General features: G+C 57.8%; 2 protein-coding genes across 2 annotated transcripts; one reads left to right on the top strand and one right to left on the bottom strand.

Annotated features, from left to right (window-relative positions):
* The first annotated feature begins 5,071 nt into the window (after positions 1 to 5,071).
* LOC136510451 (uncharacterized) lies at positions 5,072 to 5,938 on the top strand. Its single transcript, XM_066504891.1, has 2 exons — positions 5,072 to 5,575; positions 5,657 to 5,938. Exons 1-2 carry the CDS (start codon positions 5,072 to 5,074, stop codon positions 5,936 to 5,938), a joined length of 786 nt encoding a protein of 261 aa, XP_066360988.1.
* Positions 5,939 to 12,525: 6,587 nt separating this feature from the next.
* Positions 12,526 to 13,088, bottom strand: LOC136510450 (uncharacterized). The gene is made up of 2 exons (XM_066504890.1): positions 12,977 to 13,088; positions 12,526 to 12,881 (listed from the first exon to the last, which is right to left on the bottom strand). Exons 1-2 carry the CDS (start codon positions 13,086 to 13,088, stop codon positions 12,526 to 12,528), a joined length of 468 nt encoding a protein of 155 aa, XP_066360987.1.
* Between the last annotated feature and the right edge of the window lie 3,816 nt (positions 13,089 to 16,904).

Raw genomic sequence — 16,904 nt, 5'->3', positions numbered from 1 at the left:
GCGTAGGCACGAGACCTCCTAATCCTTCTAAAGTCAGCATCTCTGAGAAGTAGGAAAATCTGCACACCGCCAGATGTGTGCAGGCCATGGTCAGCACCGATGAGCTTTAGTGGAAAAGATAAAACAAGAGGATCTGGCGATCCTAACATTTGGCTGTGGTTTGCATCCTTAGCGCATGAGAAGTAAGTAACAGTAGTAATGTAATAATAATGTCCAGTTTTTAACACATTCCCAGCCACACACATCCACATCCATCCATATCCATCCACCAACCCATCCCAACCATAACCACACCACCATCACCACATCTCATCTCACACACTCAGGTCGACAGGCTAACTCCCTCTCGGCACTTGTCTCAATGGACCGCAGCCCCCAAGGCTCACGACCGGAAAATACCCCAACCCTGGAGGGAGGAAAGAAGGACTCATCTCCTATCTAGTTTAAGCGAAACCCAGTGTCGGTGTTTCGAATAAACACCGGCGAGTAAATTTGTGATTGATGCGCGTTAGGCTCGGATGGTGTACCGAAGGACACAAGGTTTAGACTGGTTCCGGCCGAATGTCCCTACGTCTAGTTTGTTGCTGCTCGTGTTATCAGTACCGGAGATGGTTCGTAGTAGGGGGTACAAACGGTTGGGAGAGGGAGAGATCCCAAGTCCCCGATGGAGTGGATGAAAGGATGCCAAGAGCTCTGTTGGAGCCGGGCTGCGGAGGTGTGTGTGTGTGTTTCGAGAGTCGATCCCCTTTAGTGGGAGCCCTGCCCTCCCTTTTATAGGCCAAGGGGGAGCCGGGTTTACAGATAAAAGAAAAGAATACTAAGGGCGTAGAAGGTCCTTCGAGGGACCCGGGCCTTCCTTCTTCCCCACGCCTGACCTGCCTATTACGGCAGGCCGTGTCAGGAGCGAGGTGACTGTAAATCGTCGTGGGCCACGCCATGGCCACTGTTTGGCAAGTGGGTACGTCCCATCCCGCCCCTGCGGGTGGCGTGTCGGATAGGATTCGCCGAGCCCCGATCCCGTGGGGGTCGGACGACGTGATGACTGTTGGTTTGTCCTTGGAACGTAGTGGTTGTCGTATGTCCGTGTCATTTTCTTTGTCCAGAGGCAGAGGGCGGCGCCTACAATACTGTAGGACGAATAGCAGGCGCCCACAATACTGTTCGGGCTCTACCACGCCTGGAGAGGTCAAACGCTTGGCCCTGTCACATCCTGACGGTACCTCCCTGCAGGGGTGCAGGGCATGGCGTCTGTCGCTGTGGTTGACCCGAACGTCTTGTCTTACCCTATAGTCGTCATTATGAGGATGCGAGGCACGTTTCGTCAGGTGAGCTGGAACCAGCCTCCGGATATCGGTTAAGACGAGGCCCGTCAGTGGTCGTTGGATGAGGTAAAACCTAGCTTTTACCGTCGAGTGAAGAGGAGTCGTCCCCCGGCCGTCGGGCGAAGCGGAGGTGTCCCCCGGCCGTTGGGCGGGGCCGAGCCTAGCCCTCGGGGGTCAGGCGAGGCGGAGTGTGCCCCCCGGGGGTCGAGCGAGTTGTCCTTCAGCCGTCGGGCGAAGCGGAGGTGTCCCCCGGCTGTCGGGCGGGGCCGAGCCCAGCCCTCGGGGGTCGGGCGAGGCGGAGTGCGCCCCTCGGGGGCCGGGCGAGTTGTCCTTCAGCCGTCGGGTGAAGCGGAGGTGTCCCCCAGCCGTCGGGCGAGGTAGAGTGGGCCCACGGGCGCTTTGGGCGAGGCAGAACAAAAAACTCCCGTTTGCTCGGGCAAGAGATGCAGCCGACCTTTCGGGAGCTTTTACCGTTTGACGGCTTATTGATTCCTCCTCTCTGGGGTACCCCGGTATTAGGTCCCCGACAGTAGTCCCCGAGCCCTCGGGTGATTCGGGTTGAATCGCCGGGGGGGGGTTTCTTCGATTTCGTCGGAGTTATCTTTCCAGAGGGTGCGCGCGAGCGCACCCGGTAGGTGTAGTCCCTGAGCCCTTGGGCGATTCGGGTTGAATCACCCGGGGGGTTTCTTCGATCTCGTCGGAGTTATCTTGATATCCCGTTCGCGGGGATCTCAGTCAGGGTTGACCTAACTAGGGCCTGACTGCGGATCGAGACCCCTGTAGCGCTGGTGTCCTTGATTTTGGGTCATTCGCGGAACTGCCCTCAGTTGGGCCGGCCGCCGTGCTTCTAGGCCCTAGGCGGGCCAAAGAAAAAGTGATCTTTGTGACCTACGTTCCCCAGGTGGGAAGAGGGCCCGGATTTGCCTGGGGAAGGCGAATCATCCGCTGTGATCCTCGGTGGGAAGAGGATAGGGATCACGCGCGCGTGCCCCGTGACGTGACGCGGCGGTGTGCGTGGCAGGCCCGGGGATCGAGGTGGGTGGTTGCTCTTCTCACATCTGTCACCCCTATAAAAACTGCGGGGTTCGCCCCTAGGGTTCCTTATTATGCTTTCTCGCCTTTAGCCTCCTGCGCCCGGATTGCCACCGTCGATCGGCTCGCATCCGTGTTGCGGCTGCCGTCAAGCTTTGCGCCCGTGTCATAGCCGCCGCGGAGCTCGCTTCCACCTTTCTCCCCAATCGCCCCAATGGAGTTGTGGGGCAGATCTGGAATTACTTCTCGGCGTTTGGAGGGCCTCGTCCGCCGCGGCCTTCTCCGCCCGCTATCCATCGTTCAGGAGTGGCTGCTGCCTGGTGACGAGGATGAGCCGGCGCCGCCTGAGGGGTACGTTGTATCTTTCGCCATCTTCCATGAGCGGGGATTTTCCGTGCCTGCGCATAGGTTCCTTCGGGGGTTGCTGGATTTTTATGAGATTGAGCTGCAGCACCTAACTCCCAATGGGGTTCAACATATGGTGGCGTTTGTTGCCCTGTGCGAGGGTTTCCTGGGGATTGATCCCCACTTTGATCTGTGGCGATATTTCTTCTCCATCAGTTTGTCGAAAAGGCGGATGGGGGGGGGGGAAAGAGGTGAACATGCCGATGGGATGTGCCAGCATTCATCTGCGCCATACCCGGTCGAGGGGCTATCCGCTTATGCGTCTGGCGACCTCAAACAAGGGGTGGCACTCGCAGTGGTTTTATGTCAGGGATGACCTGAGCGCCTCCCTGCCGAAGTACACCGGGCGCCTTATTGAAGGGGCTCCGGAGTCATGGACTTGGGGCGTCCAACGAAAGGACAAGAAGCACCTTGACGACCTTCTCACCGCTCTCCAAGCTCTGAAGGATCGGGGCGTGAAGGGGGCGGGGATTATCGGCGCCTATCATGCGAGGAGGGTGGCGCCATTGATGGCGCGCGTGCTTCCCTTGTATCGGATGGTGCCTGGGACGTCGTTCGAGGGGACGGTGCTTATCGACGAGGCGCTCCCCTTTTCTGAAGTGGCGCAGCGTATTAAGGAGGCGGTGGAGCCGACGAAGGATTCCGCTGGCGGCGTCCTCAACATTGTGTACCCGGTGCCCGGACATCCTCCGATGCGGCTAGAACCTGGGTTCCTCGAATTTGTAAGCCTTATCTTCCCGTGCTCTTCTTTTTCCTGAATCTCCCTGTTTACTGACTCTCATTTTTGCGGCATTGGGGGCCAGCCGGGAGGCTAGCCTTTAAAAGGAGCCTGGTTCCGCTGCCAAAGGACAGGCCCCTGGCGGCTGCGAATCGCCTCGCGGCCGAGTGGGACAAGAAGGCAAGGGAGCAGATGAAGAAGGAGAGGCAGCTGAAGCAGGAAGCACGGGTCGGGGAGAGGGACGTGAGCAGTGATGATGACAACGACGATGATGATGATGATGAGTAGCTGGCTACGTGGATTGGGACGTCCTGGAGGATGAGGACATGCTGACGAGTGCCAACCCACCATGCAGGGACCCTTCCTGTTCCACGCAGAGGGAAGTGAGTCGGTGGAAGCCGGAGAGTCCACCGCTTCGCACGGCGTACTGGCCAGGGATCGGTGGACAGGGGAGGCGGGCCCTACCGCCGCCAACCCTGGGGTGACGGTGGAGGGGAGCGGCTCTGGTGCCATGCCCCCTGAGGTAGAGGAGACGAGCCCCCCTGCCTCGGAGCAGGGGGTAGGTTCAAAAAGGCCCCGCCTAGACGAGTTGGGGCAGGGATCCGGGGGTTCATCCCCAAAGCGCTCCCGCCGGCCGAAGGCGTCAGCGTAAGCCATTAATTCCCCTGTCTTTCATTCTTTTTATTTTTCTATGTTGACCTGACGTCTTTTTCCTTTGTGTAGGTTCTTGCGGACGGGCCACTCCCTGGGACTGGCGCCCAAGAAGAGCCTCGCCATTCAGGCGGGGTGGCTGGTGCTGCCCGGCGTTGCCCCTGCTTCGGGCAGGGACGGCGCCGATGTTGAGGTCGTGCCGGCCGATCCGATGGCGCCTGTGGTGGCGCCCACGCCCTCGGTGGTTGCCGAGCAGGCGGTATCTTCCGTGGTGGGCGCGGTATAGCCGGTCGTGGATCCGATGCCGCCGACGAAGGTGGTGTCGGAGGGCGGAGCACAGTTCGCGCCTTTGGAGACCCAAGTGGAGGTGGCCATGACCACTCTGAGCCCGGTGGGGTTGGATGTTGCCACGTTGGTGTCCGAGGAGATGGAGCGGTCGGTGCCACCGGCGGCCTAGGCAGCGGTGGACGAGGCGGGCCGGATAGAGGCGGACACGACCGGAGCGTCATCGGGCATCATGGTGGTGCCGCATAGGATCAGGAGGGAGCCGCCCCCGACCCCTTTGTTAGGAGGCAGCCGCTCCCCCGCGCAGGGGAGCCGTAGCTCCAGTGGATGTCCACTCAGGATCCCTCATCGGTTGCTTTCTCGCTTGACGATAATGCCGAGAGCATGGAGCGGGAGAGTCTTGACTTCGGGATTTTGAGTATGATGGATGCTTTGAACTAGGCCAGAGGAGCCCTGCACGAGATCTTTGTTCCCACTGTCCGGGTATCGGCTTGATCTTCCTCATTGTTCTCTTCTTTCTTCGTATGCTTTCGTGTTTTCTGATATTGGTCTCCTTTTGCAGATTATCGCTGCTCGTAGCCGGGATAAATCCCGTTTCCTCCATGAGCAAAAGGTGGAGTGGGACCGCCTTACCGAAGAGGCCCGGCTGTGAGCAGATATGGCCGCGCAGCTCGCTGCTGCTAAGGAGCGAGAGGCCGAGGTGTGTCAGGACGCGGAGGAGATCCACGGGATGTTCGAGGACCTAAAGGCGAGGTCGGAGCTTGAAGAGGAAGAAGCCACCAGAATTCTAAAGGAGTGGGACGAGCTGCTCGAGAAGGATGCTCAGGCCAGTAGGCGGGCTATCGAGGCCCAGAACGAGCTGGAGACGGAGCGGAACCTCAGGCGGAAGGCCGAGAGCGGTGCCGTGGCCCTTCAGAAGAAGGTGGACGAGGACGCTGTGCTGATCGATCGTCTGCGCGGGGAGCGAGACCAGGCGCGTCAGTCTGAGGAGGGACTTCGCTCAGAGGGTAGCGCGGTTCGCGAGGAGCGCGACCGGGCCATCAGGGAGCGTGACGAGGCGCGTCGGGTGGCAGACTCCCTTCGCGTGGATCTTGAAACCGCAAAGGCCCGAAGCCTTGCTACCGAGAACGTCTCCGTCGGTTTGAAAAGGGAGCTCGCCCAGGTGCGAAGGATGCTCTAGGCCGAAAGCAACGGGCACGACCTTCTGCAAGTCGCTGTCGGGGAGGTCCTTGATGCCCTGCAGGTGGTGGAGCCGGTGGAGACCAGCCCACTCGCGGCCCGTGTCGCGGGTATCCCGGCGCGGGTGGGCCAACTTGAGGCAAATGCCTTTTGCACCGGGATCACCCAAGCCTTTACTATCGCCCACTCTCATTATGATAAGGAGATCGATCTGGCGGTGATGAGCCAAGGTTTCACGCCTATTTATGAAGACCCTGAGCTGGACGAGATGGAGAAGACGGTGGCTCCCCTTGCGCAGGCCCTGGCGGACAGATTAAAAGAGGTGGTTCTTGCTTCGCGGAAGTAGTTAGTCGAATAAATTTGATGAGTGCTTTATATGTAATACGCGAACTTAATGTCGGTACTTTCGTGTTCGGAAATAGTTTTATGATTTTGCTTTGCGATTTCGTTTTGTTCGGTCTTACACCCTTACTTTCTTTCCTTTTGGTGAAAAAAGAGACTTGTTTCGAGAAAGGAAAGGAGATATTCGTACCTCTACCAGCCCCCCAGTGAGATCCGACCCCTTGCTCCCGCGGGGGTTGGATGTTACTGGAGACAGGCCAGCTTGTTTTGTGGAGTTCGTTTCGTCCGTGTCCCTTCGTGATTGGAGGGATTGGGGCGGCGTCATTCGCCTCGGTGGCTCGACCGACGCGCCCAGTGAGTTCACTAACGGGGATGTTCGGATGACAACCCGGTCAAGGTGCTTTGCGACAGGGTCAGCAAAGCCCTCGGGTGGGGTTTCGTTACTCCTTGGCCTGCCTTCCAACAGATTTCCCCCTGATGGGGACTCTATGGGCTCGGCAGGGGGTCGGATTGAACTTTTTAGAAGTTTGAGATGACCCTGTTCGCCTTAATGCAGGATGGGCGAAGGCCGTTGAGGCTCATCTACGTTTTCTCCCCTGGCTCTTGTTTGACGCGAGGCGGCCTCGTACCCTTTGTAGGCTGACCTTCGAACCTTGGTCTCCCGATGTTGGATCGAGCAGCTTGAGTCCCCGGGCCCTGTTAGGGTCTGATAGGGGTCAGCCGTGTTTCGTGCATTACCCCATCCTCGGTTTTCGCAACCGGATGGGCTGAGTTGACGACACTTGCCTCGACGGCTCGAGTGTCGCGCTCGATGAGCTCGCTAACGGGTACGTTCGTGTGAAATCCGGGTCCATCATTTGCTGATGGGGTCGGTAGAGCCTACTGGTGGCATTTCACTTTTTTCCAACCCGCCTCTCGGCAGATGCCTGAGCCGTTTCGATGGGCTTAGGGGGGCCATTGGCTTCTCCTCGATGGAGATTCTGTGGGTTTGGCTCGGGGTTAGAATCGAACGAGAAAAGGTCGAGGCACCCCTGTCCACTTCTGAGCGGGGGTCGGGCAAGGCCGCTGGGGCTCGTCTCAGTTATTTCTCCCTGGCTTTGTTTAACGCGAGGCGGCCTCGAGCCCTTGGCGGGCCGGCCTACGAACCTCGGTCATTCGTTTGCTCATATCGAATGAGGCGACTGCCACTTCGTGACGCGACACGAAGTGTTGTGATGCGGCAGTTGCATAAGTTTAATATCTGATAGATTTGAAATGAAAACGGGGTTCGTTGGTGTTACCTTGGTGGTGTGAGCGACGGGAAGCTCCTACCAGATGTGTCCGCGCGGATTCAAGTCCGATGTTTACGACGGGGTCGGCGTGACCTGCATGAGCATCGTAATTTTTGTTTCTGTCTCTCGGTGGCGATTTGAGCCGCCCGATTGACTTAGTCGTCCTGACAGACTCTCCGCGAAGGAGGCTCTGCAGGGGGACCCCTCCCAACTCCTCTCGGGAAGGTGAGAGCCGAGGCCAGTGGTGCGGGGCACTATGAGTTCGATTTATGCTGGTGAACAAAAAACACCGTAGCCGTCGAGGCGTGGGGTCTGATGGTTCGTCCAGTTGTATTCAAAGTTTTTATACCCACACACCGTGTTCCTGGTTTTTAGTTGCAATAAGGGGTCGGGCAAAGAGAGTGTCTAAACAAATAGACGCCTTCGACAGCCCCCGAGCAATGTCCGTGCCCACGCCGTCGCTAGGGTCGGTGGCTCGGTGAAGAAATTATTGCTTAAAGTAAGTAAGCAGAGGTACTTATCTTTCAGTGGTCGTTTCTCCGTTGTTTTACCTAGGCCGTCCGATCGGCCCGTGAGGCCTGCTGGGCTCCCTCTGGACGGAGGTTCCATTGTTGGGTCGTCTCACGGTCCTGCCTGGGGGAACGGAGAGTCGCTTGTGCGGGTGCGCCCCGGTCCTCGTGCCCGGTGGGTGGTGGTGGGCCATGCCCGCTTGGTCAAGCGGCGTTTTATTAATTGCGTGGTGTCTCGTCGGTCTAGGCGGGTCCCATCGGGTTCTTGTCAGCATTGATTTGCCACCTGTATTGAATAGGGGGAAGGCAGAGAGTTTTTTGGCCCCGCCTTTCGCCTTTCCTTATCTGTTGGTCCTCTTCCTTAAATAGGGTGAGGGAGGGGGTTCTCGTCCGCTTCTCATTCTGCCCCTGAGCCGCTACCTCTTCTCCCTTTTCTTCTCCACCGAATTCGCTCGTGCATCGCGGCGGATCCTGAGTGAGAGAGGGGGTGATGCTAGAGGGAGATACTCACAGTTTCGTCGGTGAGTCAGGAGCGTGATGTCGAGCTGAAGGTCATCCAACGTAGATGAGATGGTGCGGGCCGCCTTTGCCAAGAAGAGGTTGCTGCCACCGTCGAAGGAGGGGGAGCACCGGAGGGTGTCGAGCGTTGTTGACCTTGCCGTGGTTCGTTGTGGCCTTCCTCCGGCGGAGGGCACCCCTCATTCGGGCGCCGTTGTCGGTGTTGTGGCTAATGACAATGGCGTAGTCCTGAGTGCCCCCGGCAGAGGGACACTGTAGTTGCCGGTCATGGTGCTCGGCGTTGCAGACGACGGGCATCCTCGCGGATCATGTGGAGCGGTAGGACGTTGCCGATGGAGAGCATGGTGCGGCGGCCAGCAAGTAGACGAATGGGCCCGTGCTCACATCCTCTACGACGATGAAGAGCTCCTTCTGGTGCTTGTGCCTGAAGGGGTTGGCACAGCGACCATGGTAGTAGTCGTAGTCGAGCTAGGCAGAGACTGTAATTGAATAAGTTCGTGGGGGAGCCCCCGAGTGGCTAGTCCTTTGAATTTAGGAGTACATTAGCCCTTTCGTGATGAAATTACTATGTAAGCGATGAAATTGTGCTAAGAATGAACAAATTTTTCATCATTTGTTGGGGCAAACAGCTTTTCAGCTTCCTCTTTTTTGCAAAAGAGGTTTCCGGTGTCCTCCGACTCTTCTCGTGGTTCAAGTTCGCAAAAGACTAGGAGTGCAGGGTGAATTAGTCCTGATTTACGCTGGTGAGCAAGGAGATTATAACCGCCTGAGGTGTGGTTCTCCCGCAGTCCTACCAGTTATACTCAGGACGTATTTTCCGCAATCCTAATTTTTAGGACTTGTTCACTGGGATGAATGGCAAAAACTCAGAGAAAGTTTGCAAATGTAATATGGAATGTGTTTAGTAGCATAAACGTACTTGTACCATTTGTATCAGCCCCCTAGTGAGGTCGGACCCTTTGTGATTTGCGGGGTCGGACGTCACTAAAGTTCGGGGATTTGTAAAGACAGAAGACTGATAAGGAAAAGTATGCGTCTATTTAAGGGGTAAAAAGCGACGTAGCTGTTCAATGTTCCAAGCGTTGGTGAAGACCTTGCCGTCGATGGTTTTCAGCTTGTAGGCAGCCTGGTCGAGTAGTACTTCCTGCGATGACGTACGGTCCCTTCCCAGGGCGGTGAGAGCTTGTGATGGTCCTTGTTGCTCTGTACGAGGCGGAGGACAAGGTCCCCGACGTTGAAGGCTCAGTCCCGTACCCGTCGTCCGTGGTACCGTCGCAACGCCTGCTGGTATTTGGCTGAATGGAGGAGGGCAATGTCGCTGGCTTCGTCCAGCTAGTCCATGGCGTCTTGGTGGGATGCCTCGGCTCCTTCTTCATTGTATGCTTTGACCCTTGGTGCTCCGTTGTCAAGGTCCATCGGGAGGACGGCCTCGGCACCGTAGACCATAAAAAAGGGCATGTAGCCGGTGGCCCGGCTGGGAGTTGTTCTTAGGCTCTAGAGCACAGCAGGGAGCTCGGTGACCCATCGTGCGCCGAATTTGTTCAACCGTTTGAAGATCCTGGGTTTGAGGCCCTGTAGGAGCATGCCGTTAGCGCGCTCGACCTGCCTGTTCGTTCGGGGGTGTGTGACGGCTGCCCAATCGATCCGGATGTGTTGCTCATCGTAGAATCGAATGAATTTCCTGCCGGTGAATTGCGTGCCGTTGTCCGTGATGATGGAGTTTGGTATTCCAAAACGATGGATGATGTCGAGGAAGAACAGCACGGCTTGCTCAGATTTGATCATAGAAATCGGTCGAGCTTCGATCCATTTGGTGAACTTGTCTATGGTGATAAGTAGGTGGGTGAAGCCCCCGGGTGCCTTTTTAAGAGGTCCAACTAGATTCGAGCCCCCAGACCGTGAAGGGCCACGTGATGGGGATCATCTGGAGTGCCTGGGCCGGGAGGTGAGTCTGCCGAGCGTATAGTACTAGCACCCTTCGCAGGTGCGTACGATTTGCTCGGCGTCGGCTACTACAGTGGGCCAGTAGAAGCCCTGTCGGAATGCATTTCCAACCAGAGTTCTTGGTGCGGCATGGTGACCGCAGACCCCGCCGTGGATGTCGCTCAACAGAAGCTTGCCCTGTTCGGCGGGAATGCATTGCTGCAAGATCTCGGTGTGGCCTCGTTTGTAGAGTTCGCCTTCTACAAGAACAAAGGACTTGGCGCGGCATGCGAGCCGTCGGGCCTTCCGTCTTATCCGCTGGTAGAGTGTCATGGAGGAGGTAGTCGAGGTAGAGTGTTCTCCAGTCGCTCGGAGGGTCAGGCGTCGGGCCTTCTTCAAGCTCCATGACCTCGGGGTCGGGTGGAGTCGTGGTTGGTCAGCCTCCGGGGCTGGATCGGATGGGCCGTTGTTGGCCCAATCTGACCCTTCAGTAGCGTACCGAGGGTTTGTGCTGGTCGCTGGCAAAGACTCCCATGGGGACCGGCTCTTGGCCAGATGCCTACCTTTGCAAGTGCAGTCGGCTGCTTCGTTGAGGCGCCTTGGGATGTGATTGAGTTCTAGGCATGTCGAAGTTGTCCACCAGCCGTCGGACCTCTTGGCAGTACGTGGCCATCTTGGCGTTGTGGCAGCTTGATTCCTTCATGACTTGATTGACGATTAGCTGGGAGTCGCCCCGAATGTCGAGGCGTCGGATGCCCAACTCGATGGCGATCGTAGGCTATTGACGAGCGCTTCATACTCAGCCAAATTATTTGATGAGGGGAAATGGAGATGGACCATATACCTCATTCGGACCCCGAGGGGTGATATGAAGACCAGCCCCGCGCCGGCGCCTTTCTTCATTAGTGACCTGTCAAAGTACATTGTCCAGTACTCCTGATCGACGATCGCCGGTGGCGTTTGGATTTCAGGTCCACTCTGCGATGAAGTCAGCCAATACCTGGGATTTGATCGCCGTTCGTGAGGCATATGTTATGCCTTGATCCATCAGCTCGAGCGCCCACTTCACGGTCCTTCCTATGGCGTCCTGGCTCCGGACGACCTCTCCGAGGGGAAATGATGTGACGACTGTCATAGGGGTGTGACTCAAAGTAGTGTCGTAGCTTCCTTTTGGTGATGAGGACGGCATACAAGAGCTTCTGGATCTGGGAGTAGCGGGTTTTGGAGTCGGATAGTACTTCGCTGATGAAGTACACGGGGCGCTGTACCTTGAGTGTGTGCCCTTCTTCTTCCTGTTCTACTACCAGGGCGGCACTAACCACCTGCGTGGTGGCTGCTATGTACAGCAGGAGTGCCTCTCCGTCGCTTGGGGGGACTAGGATCGGGGCCTTCGTCAGAAGCAGCTTGAGCATGTCAAGTGCCTCCTGGGCCTCGGGTGTCCACTCGAAGCGGTCGGCCTTTTTCAAAAGGCGGTAAAGGGGGAGACCTCGTTCGCCGAGGCGTGAGATGAATCGGCTGAGAGCGGCAAGGCACCCTGTGATCCGCTAGACCCCCTTTACTGTTCTGGATTGGGCCCATCCTCAGTGATGGCCGAAATCTTGTCTGGGTTGGCTTCGATGCCGCGCTCGGAGATGATGAAGCCGAGCAGCATGCCCCTCGGGACCCCAAAAACGCACTTCTCGGGGTTGAGCTTGATACCGTTTGCCCGGAGTTTCGCAAAGGTTTGCTCGAGATCAGCAACGAGGTGGTCAGCCCGCTTGGACTTCACCACTGATGTCGTCGACGTAGGCCTCAACGGTTCGCCCGATGAGGTCTCCGAAGCATCTGAGCATACATCGCTGGTACGTTGCCCCAGCGTTCTTTAAACCGAACGGCATCGATACGTAGCAGAACGACCCGAAGGGAGTGATGAAAGAGGTTGAGAGTTGGTCGGATTCCTTCATCGCAATTTGATGGTAGCTGAAGTATGCATCAAGGAAGCAGAGGAATTTCGCACCCTGCGGTGGAATCGACTATTTGATCTATGCGAGGCAAAGGAAAAGGATCCTTTGGGCACGCCTTGTTGAGACCGGTATAATCGACACACATCCTCCATTTCCCGCTTTTCTTTCAAACAAGGACGGGGTTGGCCAGCCACTCCGGGTGGTGTACCTCCTTGATGAATCCGATGGCCAACAGTTTTGCTATCTCTCCATCGATGGCCCTGCGCTTCTCCTCGTCGAAGCGGCGCAGGCGTTGTTTCACCGGCTTAGAGCCTGGATGGATTTTAGGGTGTGCTGGGCGACCTCCCTCGGGATGCCTAGCATATCCGAGGGTTTCCATGCAAAGATATCTTTGTTGTCGCGGAGGAAGTCAACGAGCGCGCTTTTCTATCCGGAGGAGAGCGTGGTGCCGATGCGCACCATTTTTCCCTCGGGACTGCTGGGGTCTACGATGACCTCTTTGGAGCCTTCTGCTGATTTGAACGATCCGGTCGCTTTTTCGGCGTCGGGCGCCTCTTCGGTCACCTTTTCCCTGAGGGCGGCGAGTTCCCCAGAGGCGATGACTACGGTGGCGTGGCCGCAGCACTCGACCTCGCATTCGTAGGCCCGCTGGAAGGAGGTGCCGACGGTGATGACCCCGTGGGGTCCCGGCAGCTTCAGTTTGAGGTACATATAGTTGGGAACGGCCATGAACTTCACGTAGCATGGTCGTCCTAAGATGGCATGGAATGTTCCGGGGAATCCTACCACATCAAAGGTGAGGGTCTCAGTCCTATAATTGGACCGATCCCCAAAAGTACGGGCAGATCGATCTGTCCGAGTGGTATGGCCTATTTGCCAGGCACGACGCCATGGAAAGGTGCTCGGACGGGGCGGAGGTTCATTCGATCGACACCCATCTCGTCGAGCGTTTTGGCGTACATGATGTTGAGGCCGCTGCCCCCATCCATCAGCACTTTGGTGAGTCGCTTTGGACCGACGATCGGGTCGACAACAAGCGGGTACCTTCCCGGGTGTGGGACGGCATCCGGATGGTCGGTTCCGGTCGAAGGTTATGGCGGATTCTGACCACCGGAGGAAGGCGGGCGTGGCCGGTCCGGTTGTATAGACCTCGCGACGCGCGACCTTCTGAATGTCGCTTGGAGTCATAGGCCGCCGACCCCCGAAGATCATAAGGGCGCCGTTTGGCGTCGGGAAGTTTTCGTCCTTCTCCTCGTCATCGTCTACGGCGGGGGCAGGTGCCTTCGCCTGCTCCCCTTTGTTAGGCGCTCCCGAGCAAGAACTTGCGCATGAGACCGCAGTCTTTGAGTAGGTGTTTCACTAGGAAAGGCGTGGTTCGGGCACAGCCCCTCGAGCATTTTTTTGAAGTGGTTCGGTGTGCCCTCCGCGGGCTTCTAACCTACCCTTGCGGTCAGTAGCGGCTGCAAGCGTGTCGTGTGCCATTGCTTCTTGTTTTTCTTTTTGGTGGGACGGTCGGAGGCGCCTTCGCCGGCGCCCTCGTCCCATTTCGTCGTGCCTTCGAGATGATCGAAGATTGCTCCGACCGCCTCCTCTCCTAAAGCGTGGCTGGTGGCGATGTCCAGGAGTTCCTTGGTGGTCTGTGGGCTCTTGTGTCCCAGTTTGTGAACTAAGGACTCGCAGGTCGTTCCGGATAGGAAAGCTCCTATCATGTCGGCGTCGGCGACGTTAGGGAGCTCGTTGCATTGCCGTGAGAAGCATCGGATGTACTCGCGGAGAGTCTCGTCGGCCTTCTGGTGGTAGTTCTTGAGGTCCCATAGGTTTCTGGGGCTCTTGTATGTGCCCTGGAAGTTGCCCACAAAGACTTCCCTCAAGTCCGCCCAACTTTGAATGGCGTTGGACAGTAGGTGCTCCAACCATGCTCGTGCCGAATCGGCCAAGAACAGTGGGAGATTGCGAATAATAAAATCGTCATCATTCCGCCACCAGCTTGACAGGCAAGCCGATAGTCCTCGAGCCAAAGCCCGGGGTTTGTTTCCCCAGAATATTTTGGAATGTTGGTAGGCGGTCGGTACCTTTGTGGGAAAGCGGCGTTGAGGATGTGCCGACCGAAGGCCTGAGGGCCCGACAGGCCTAGGGCTCGGGCTTCGGTCCTCGCTGCTGTCGTAGCGTCCGCCGCTGTCGAGGGTGGTAGCCGCGTCTGGCTCCTTCTCTCGAGTCATTGTAGGCGCGTCTGCGGGCATCGATGGTGCTGCGCGCGTCGCGGTTGTGACCGAGGCGTTCATGCACCGGGACAGCAGTGAGCTGCCTGCCGCCTAGTGGTGTTGGTGGACTGACGCATCCTTGGCGGGACGCACCGGAGGCGTGCGCTGGCTGGTGTCGAGTTCGCGTCGCCGAGACATCGAGCTCTCCGCCTGCTGCGCCGCCGCACGTTCGAGCAACGTGTGGATTTCTCGGCGGGTCCGGCGATCTTCAGACGTCGCGGCCTCTGGAAGACCGTGAAGTAAGGCCGTCGCAGCGGCAATGTTTTGGCTCGCCCGAGCGAAGTGTGGGAGAGCCCCATCGTCGGTGAGGATCATTCGGTGTACATCCCGGGCTGTGGCGCGTGCGCACCCGCCATCTCCGTGGTGTCTGATCTCCTCATTGACTTTCTCGTATTCCCGGGCAAGCTGTTGCCCAGCTTCGGTGATCTCCTCCCTTTGGGCTCTTAGTTGCTCTGCCCCCACGTGGGGCGGGTCCGCTGCTCCTCTTTTGGTTGTCCCAGCGGGGTTGCCCGCTGGGGTAGTCTCCTCCCCGGAGACGCTCTCGACGTGTCCTTCAGGGGTTCCCGTTACGAAACATCCCCGGGAAGGATGGTGGCTCCCCCTGCTGGAGTCGGAGCTAGAGGAGGACTCCGGCTTTTTGGCGAGGAGTTCGTGGAGAGACTCCGTGTCGTGTTCAATTACCCCCATGAACTCATTGTCCGCGGGCGGTTGAACCATGCGTAGCTGCCAGAAGGTGGCTTAGCGGTCGCCGCGGCGTTGCGAAGACCGAACGGAAACGCTATCGGGGCGCTCCGCACTGTGGCAGTTCCGGAGAGAGGATGTCTCTCTCTGGAAGGTCGCGCCATGCTGTCGTCGTTGGCGAGGGCGAGGTGATGCTGGTTCTCCCTGGACCTGCCGTGGTCCAAGGGAGACGCCGAGCTGGCGCCCAAGCCTCTCATGGTCAAGGCCGTTGGAGGGAAGAGATCTGGATGGCGGCTGTGCGCCCGTACCAACTCTCCTCCCACCGTGATGATGAAATCCAGGCTCCCGAAACGCACGTGTGCGCCTAGGACCCAGCTGATATCGTGGTTAGCCATCCGTGGCCTGGTTTGGAACGTGCAAAGGCCCCTACCTGGCGCGCCAACTGTCGGTGTTTCGAACAAACACCGGCTAGTAAATTTATACTTGATGCGCGTTAGGCCCGAGATGGTGCACTAATGGACACAAGGTTTATACTGGTTCGGGCTGAATATCCCTACGTCCAGTTTGTTGTTGCTCGTGTTATTAGCACCGAATGAGGTTCGTAGTAGGGGGTACAAACGGTTGGGAGAGGGAGAGATCCCAAGTCACCTGATGGAGTAGTGGAAAAGGACGCCAAGAGCTCTGTGCTGCTTGGTTGTATGGTGCGTGTGCGGTGCTAGCTCGTCGAGAGTCGATCCCCTTAGTGGGGAGCCCTGCCCTCCCTTTTATAGAAAAAGGGGGGGCGCAGGCGTTTACAGATGGGGGAAAGAAAAAATACTAAAAGCGTAGAAGGTCCTTCGAGAGGACCAGAGTCTTCCTTCTTCCCCATGCCTGCCCTGCCTATCATGGCAGACTGTGTCAGAAGTAGTGTATCCGTTGATCTTCGTAGGCCATGCCCTGGCCTTTTTTAGCAAGTGGGGCGTCCATCCCGCCCCCGGGGCGGGGGCGTGTCGAATAGGATTGTCGAGCCCGACCTCGTGGGGGTCGGATGGCGTGGTGACTGTTGGTTTGCCCTTGGAACATAGTGGTTGTCGTATGTCCGTGTCGGGTTCTTCGTCCGGAGGCTGAGGACGGTGCCTACAATACTGTAGGGCGGAGAGCCGGCGCCCACAATAATATTCAGGCTCTACCACGCCTGGAGGGGTCAAGCGCTTTGCCTTATCACATCCTGACGGTACTTCCCTGCCTGGGGTGCAGGGCATGGTGTCTAACGCTGCGGTTGACCCGAACGTCTTGTCTTACCCTGTAGGCGCCATGATGAGGGCGCAGGGCGCGGTTCACCAGGTGAGATGGAGCCAGCCTCCGGATATCGGTCAGGCGAGATCCGTCAGTGGTCGTTGGATGAGGTAAAACCTAGCTTTTACCGTTGGGCAAAGCGGGAGTCGTCCCCCGGCCGCCTGGTGAGGCGGACCTGTCCCCTCGGCCGTGGGCGGCGCCGAGCCCAGCCCTCGGGCATCAGGCGAGGCGGAGTGTATCCCTTGGGGGTCGAGCGAGTTGTCCTTCGACCGTCGGGCGAAGCGGAGGTGTCCCCCAGCCGTCGGGCGAGGTAGAGTGGGCCCACGGGCGCTTTGGGCGAGGCAGAACAAAAAACTCCCGTTTGCTCGGGCAAGAGATGCAGCAAACCTTTTGGGAGCTTTTACCGTTTGATGGCTTATTGATTCCTCCTCTCTGGGGTACCCCGGTATTAGGTCCCCGACACCCAGGAAAGGTCCATAGTCGACAAGTCGGCATATGTATCGATCGATCAACCAAACACTCTACAGAGGTTTTACATACCCACAAGATTAGCCATCCTCGGAGCCATGTATCTCCTAGGTAGAATTC

The sequence above is a fragment of the Miscanthus floridulus genome, chromosome 16, assembly GCF_019320115.1.
Source record: "Miscanthus floridulus cultivar M001 chromosome 16, ASM1932011v1, whole genome shotgun sequence".
Classification (NCBI taxonomy): Eukaryota; Viridiplantae; Streptophyta; class Magnoliopsida; order Poales; family Poaceae; genus Miscanthus; species Miscanthus floridulus.
Note: the sequence above shows the minus strand (reverse complement) of the source record. Positions and strands in the feature narration are given on the sequence as shown.

Excerpts from the sequence above, each read along its gene's own strand:
- LOC136510451 (XM_066504891.1), top strand. The coding sequence starts at position 5,072 with ATGGCCGCGCAGCTCGCTGCTGCTAAGGAGCGAGAGGCCGAGGTGTGT. Across the intron at positions 5,576-5,656 it reads TGAAAAGGGAGCTCGCCCAG|GTGGTGGAGCCGGTGGAGAC; the intron begins GTGCGAAGGATG and ends GATGCCCTGCAG.
- LOC136510450 (XM_066504890.1), bottom strand. The coding sequence starts at position 13,088 with ATGGATGGGGGCAGCGGCCTCAACATCATGTACGCCAAAACGCTCGAC. Across the intron at positions 12,882-12,976 it reads TTTCCATGGCGTCGTGCCTG|GATTCCCCGGAACATTCCAT; the intron begins GCAAATAGGCCA and ends TTGATGTGGTAG.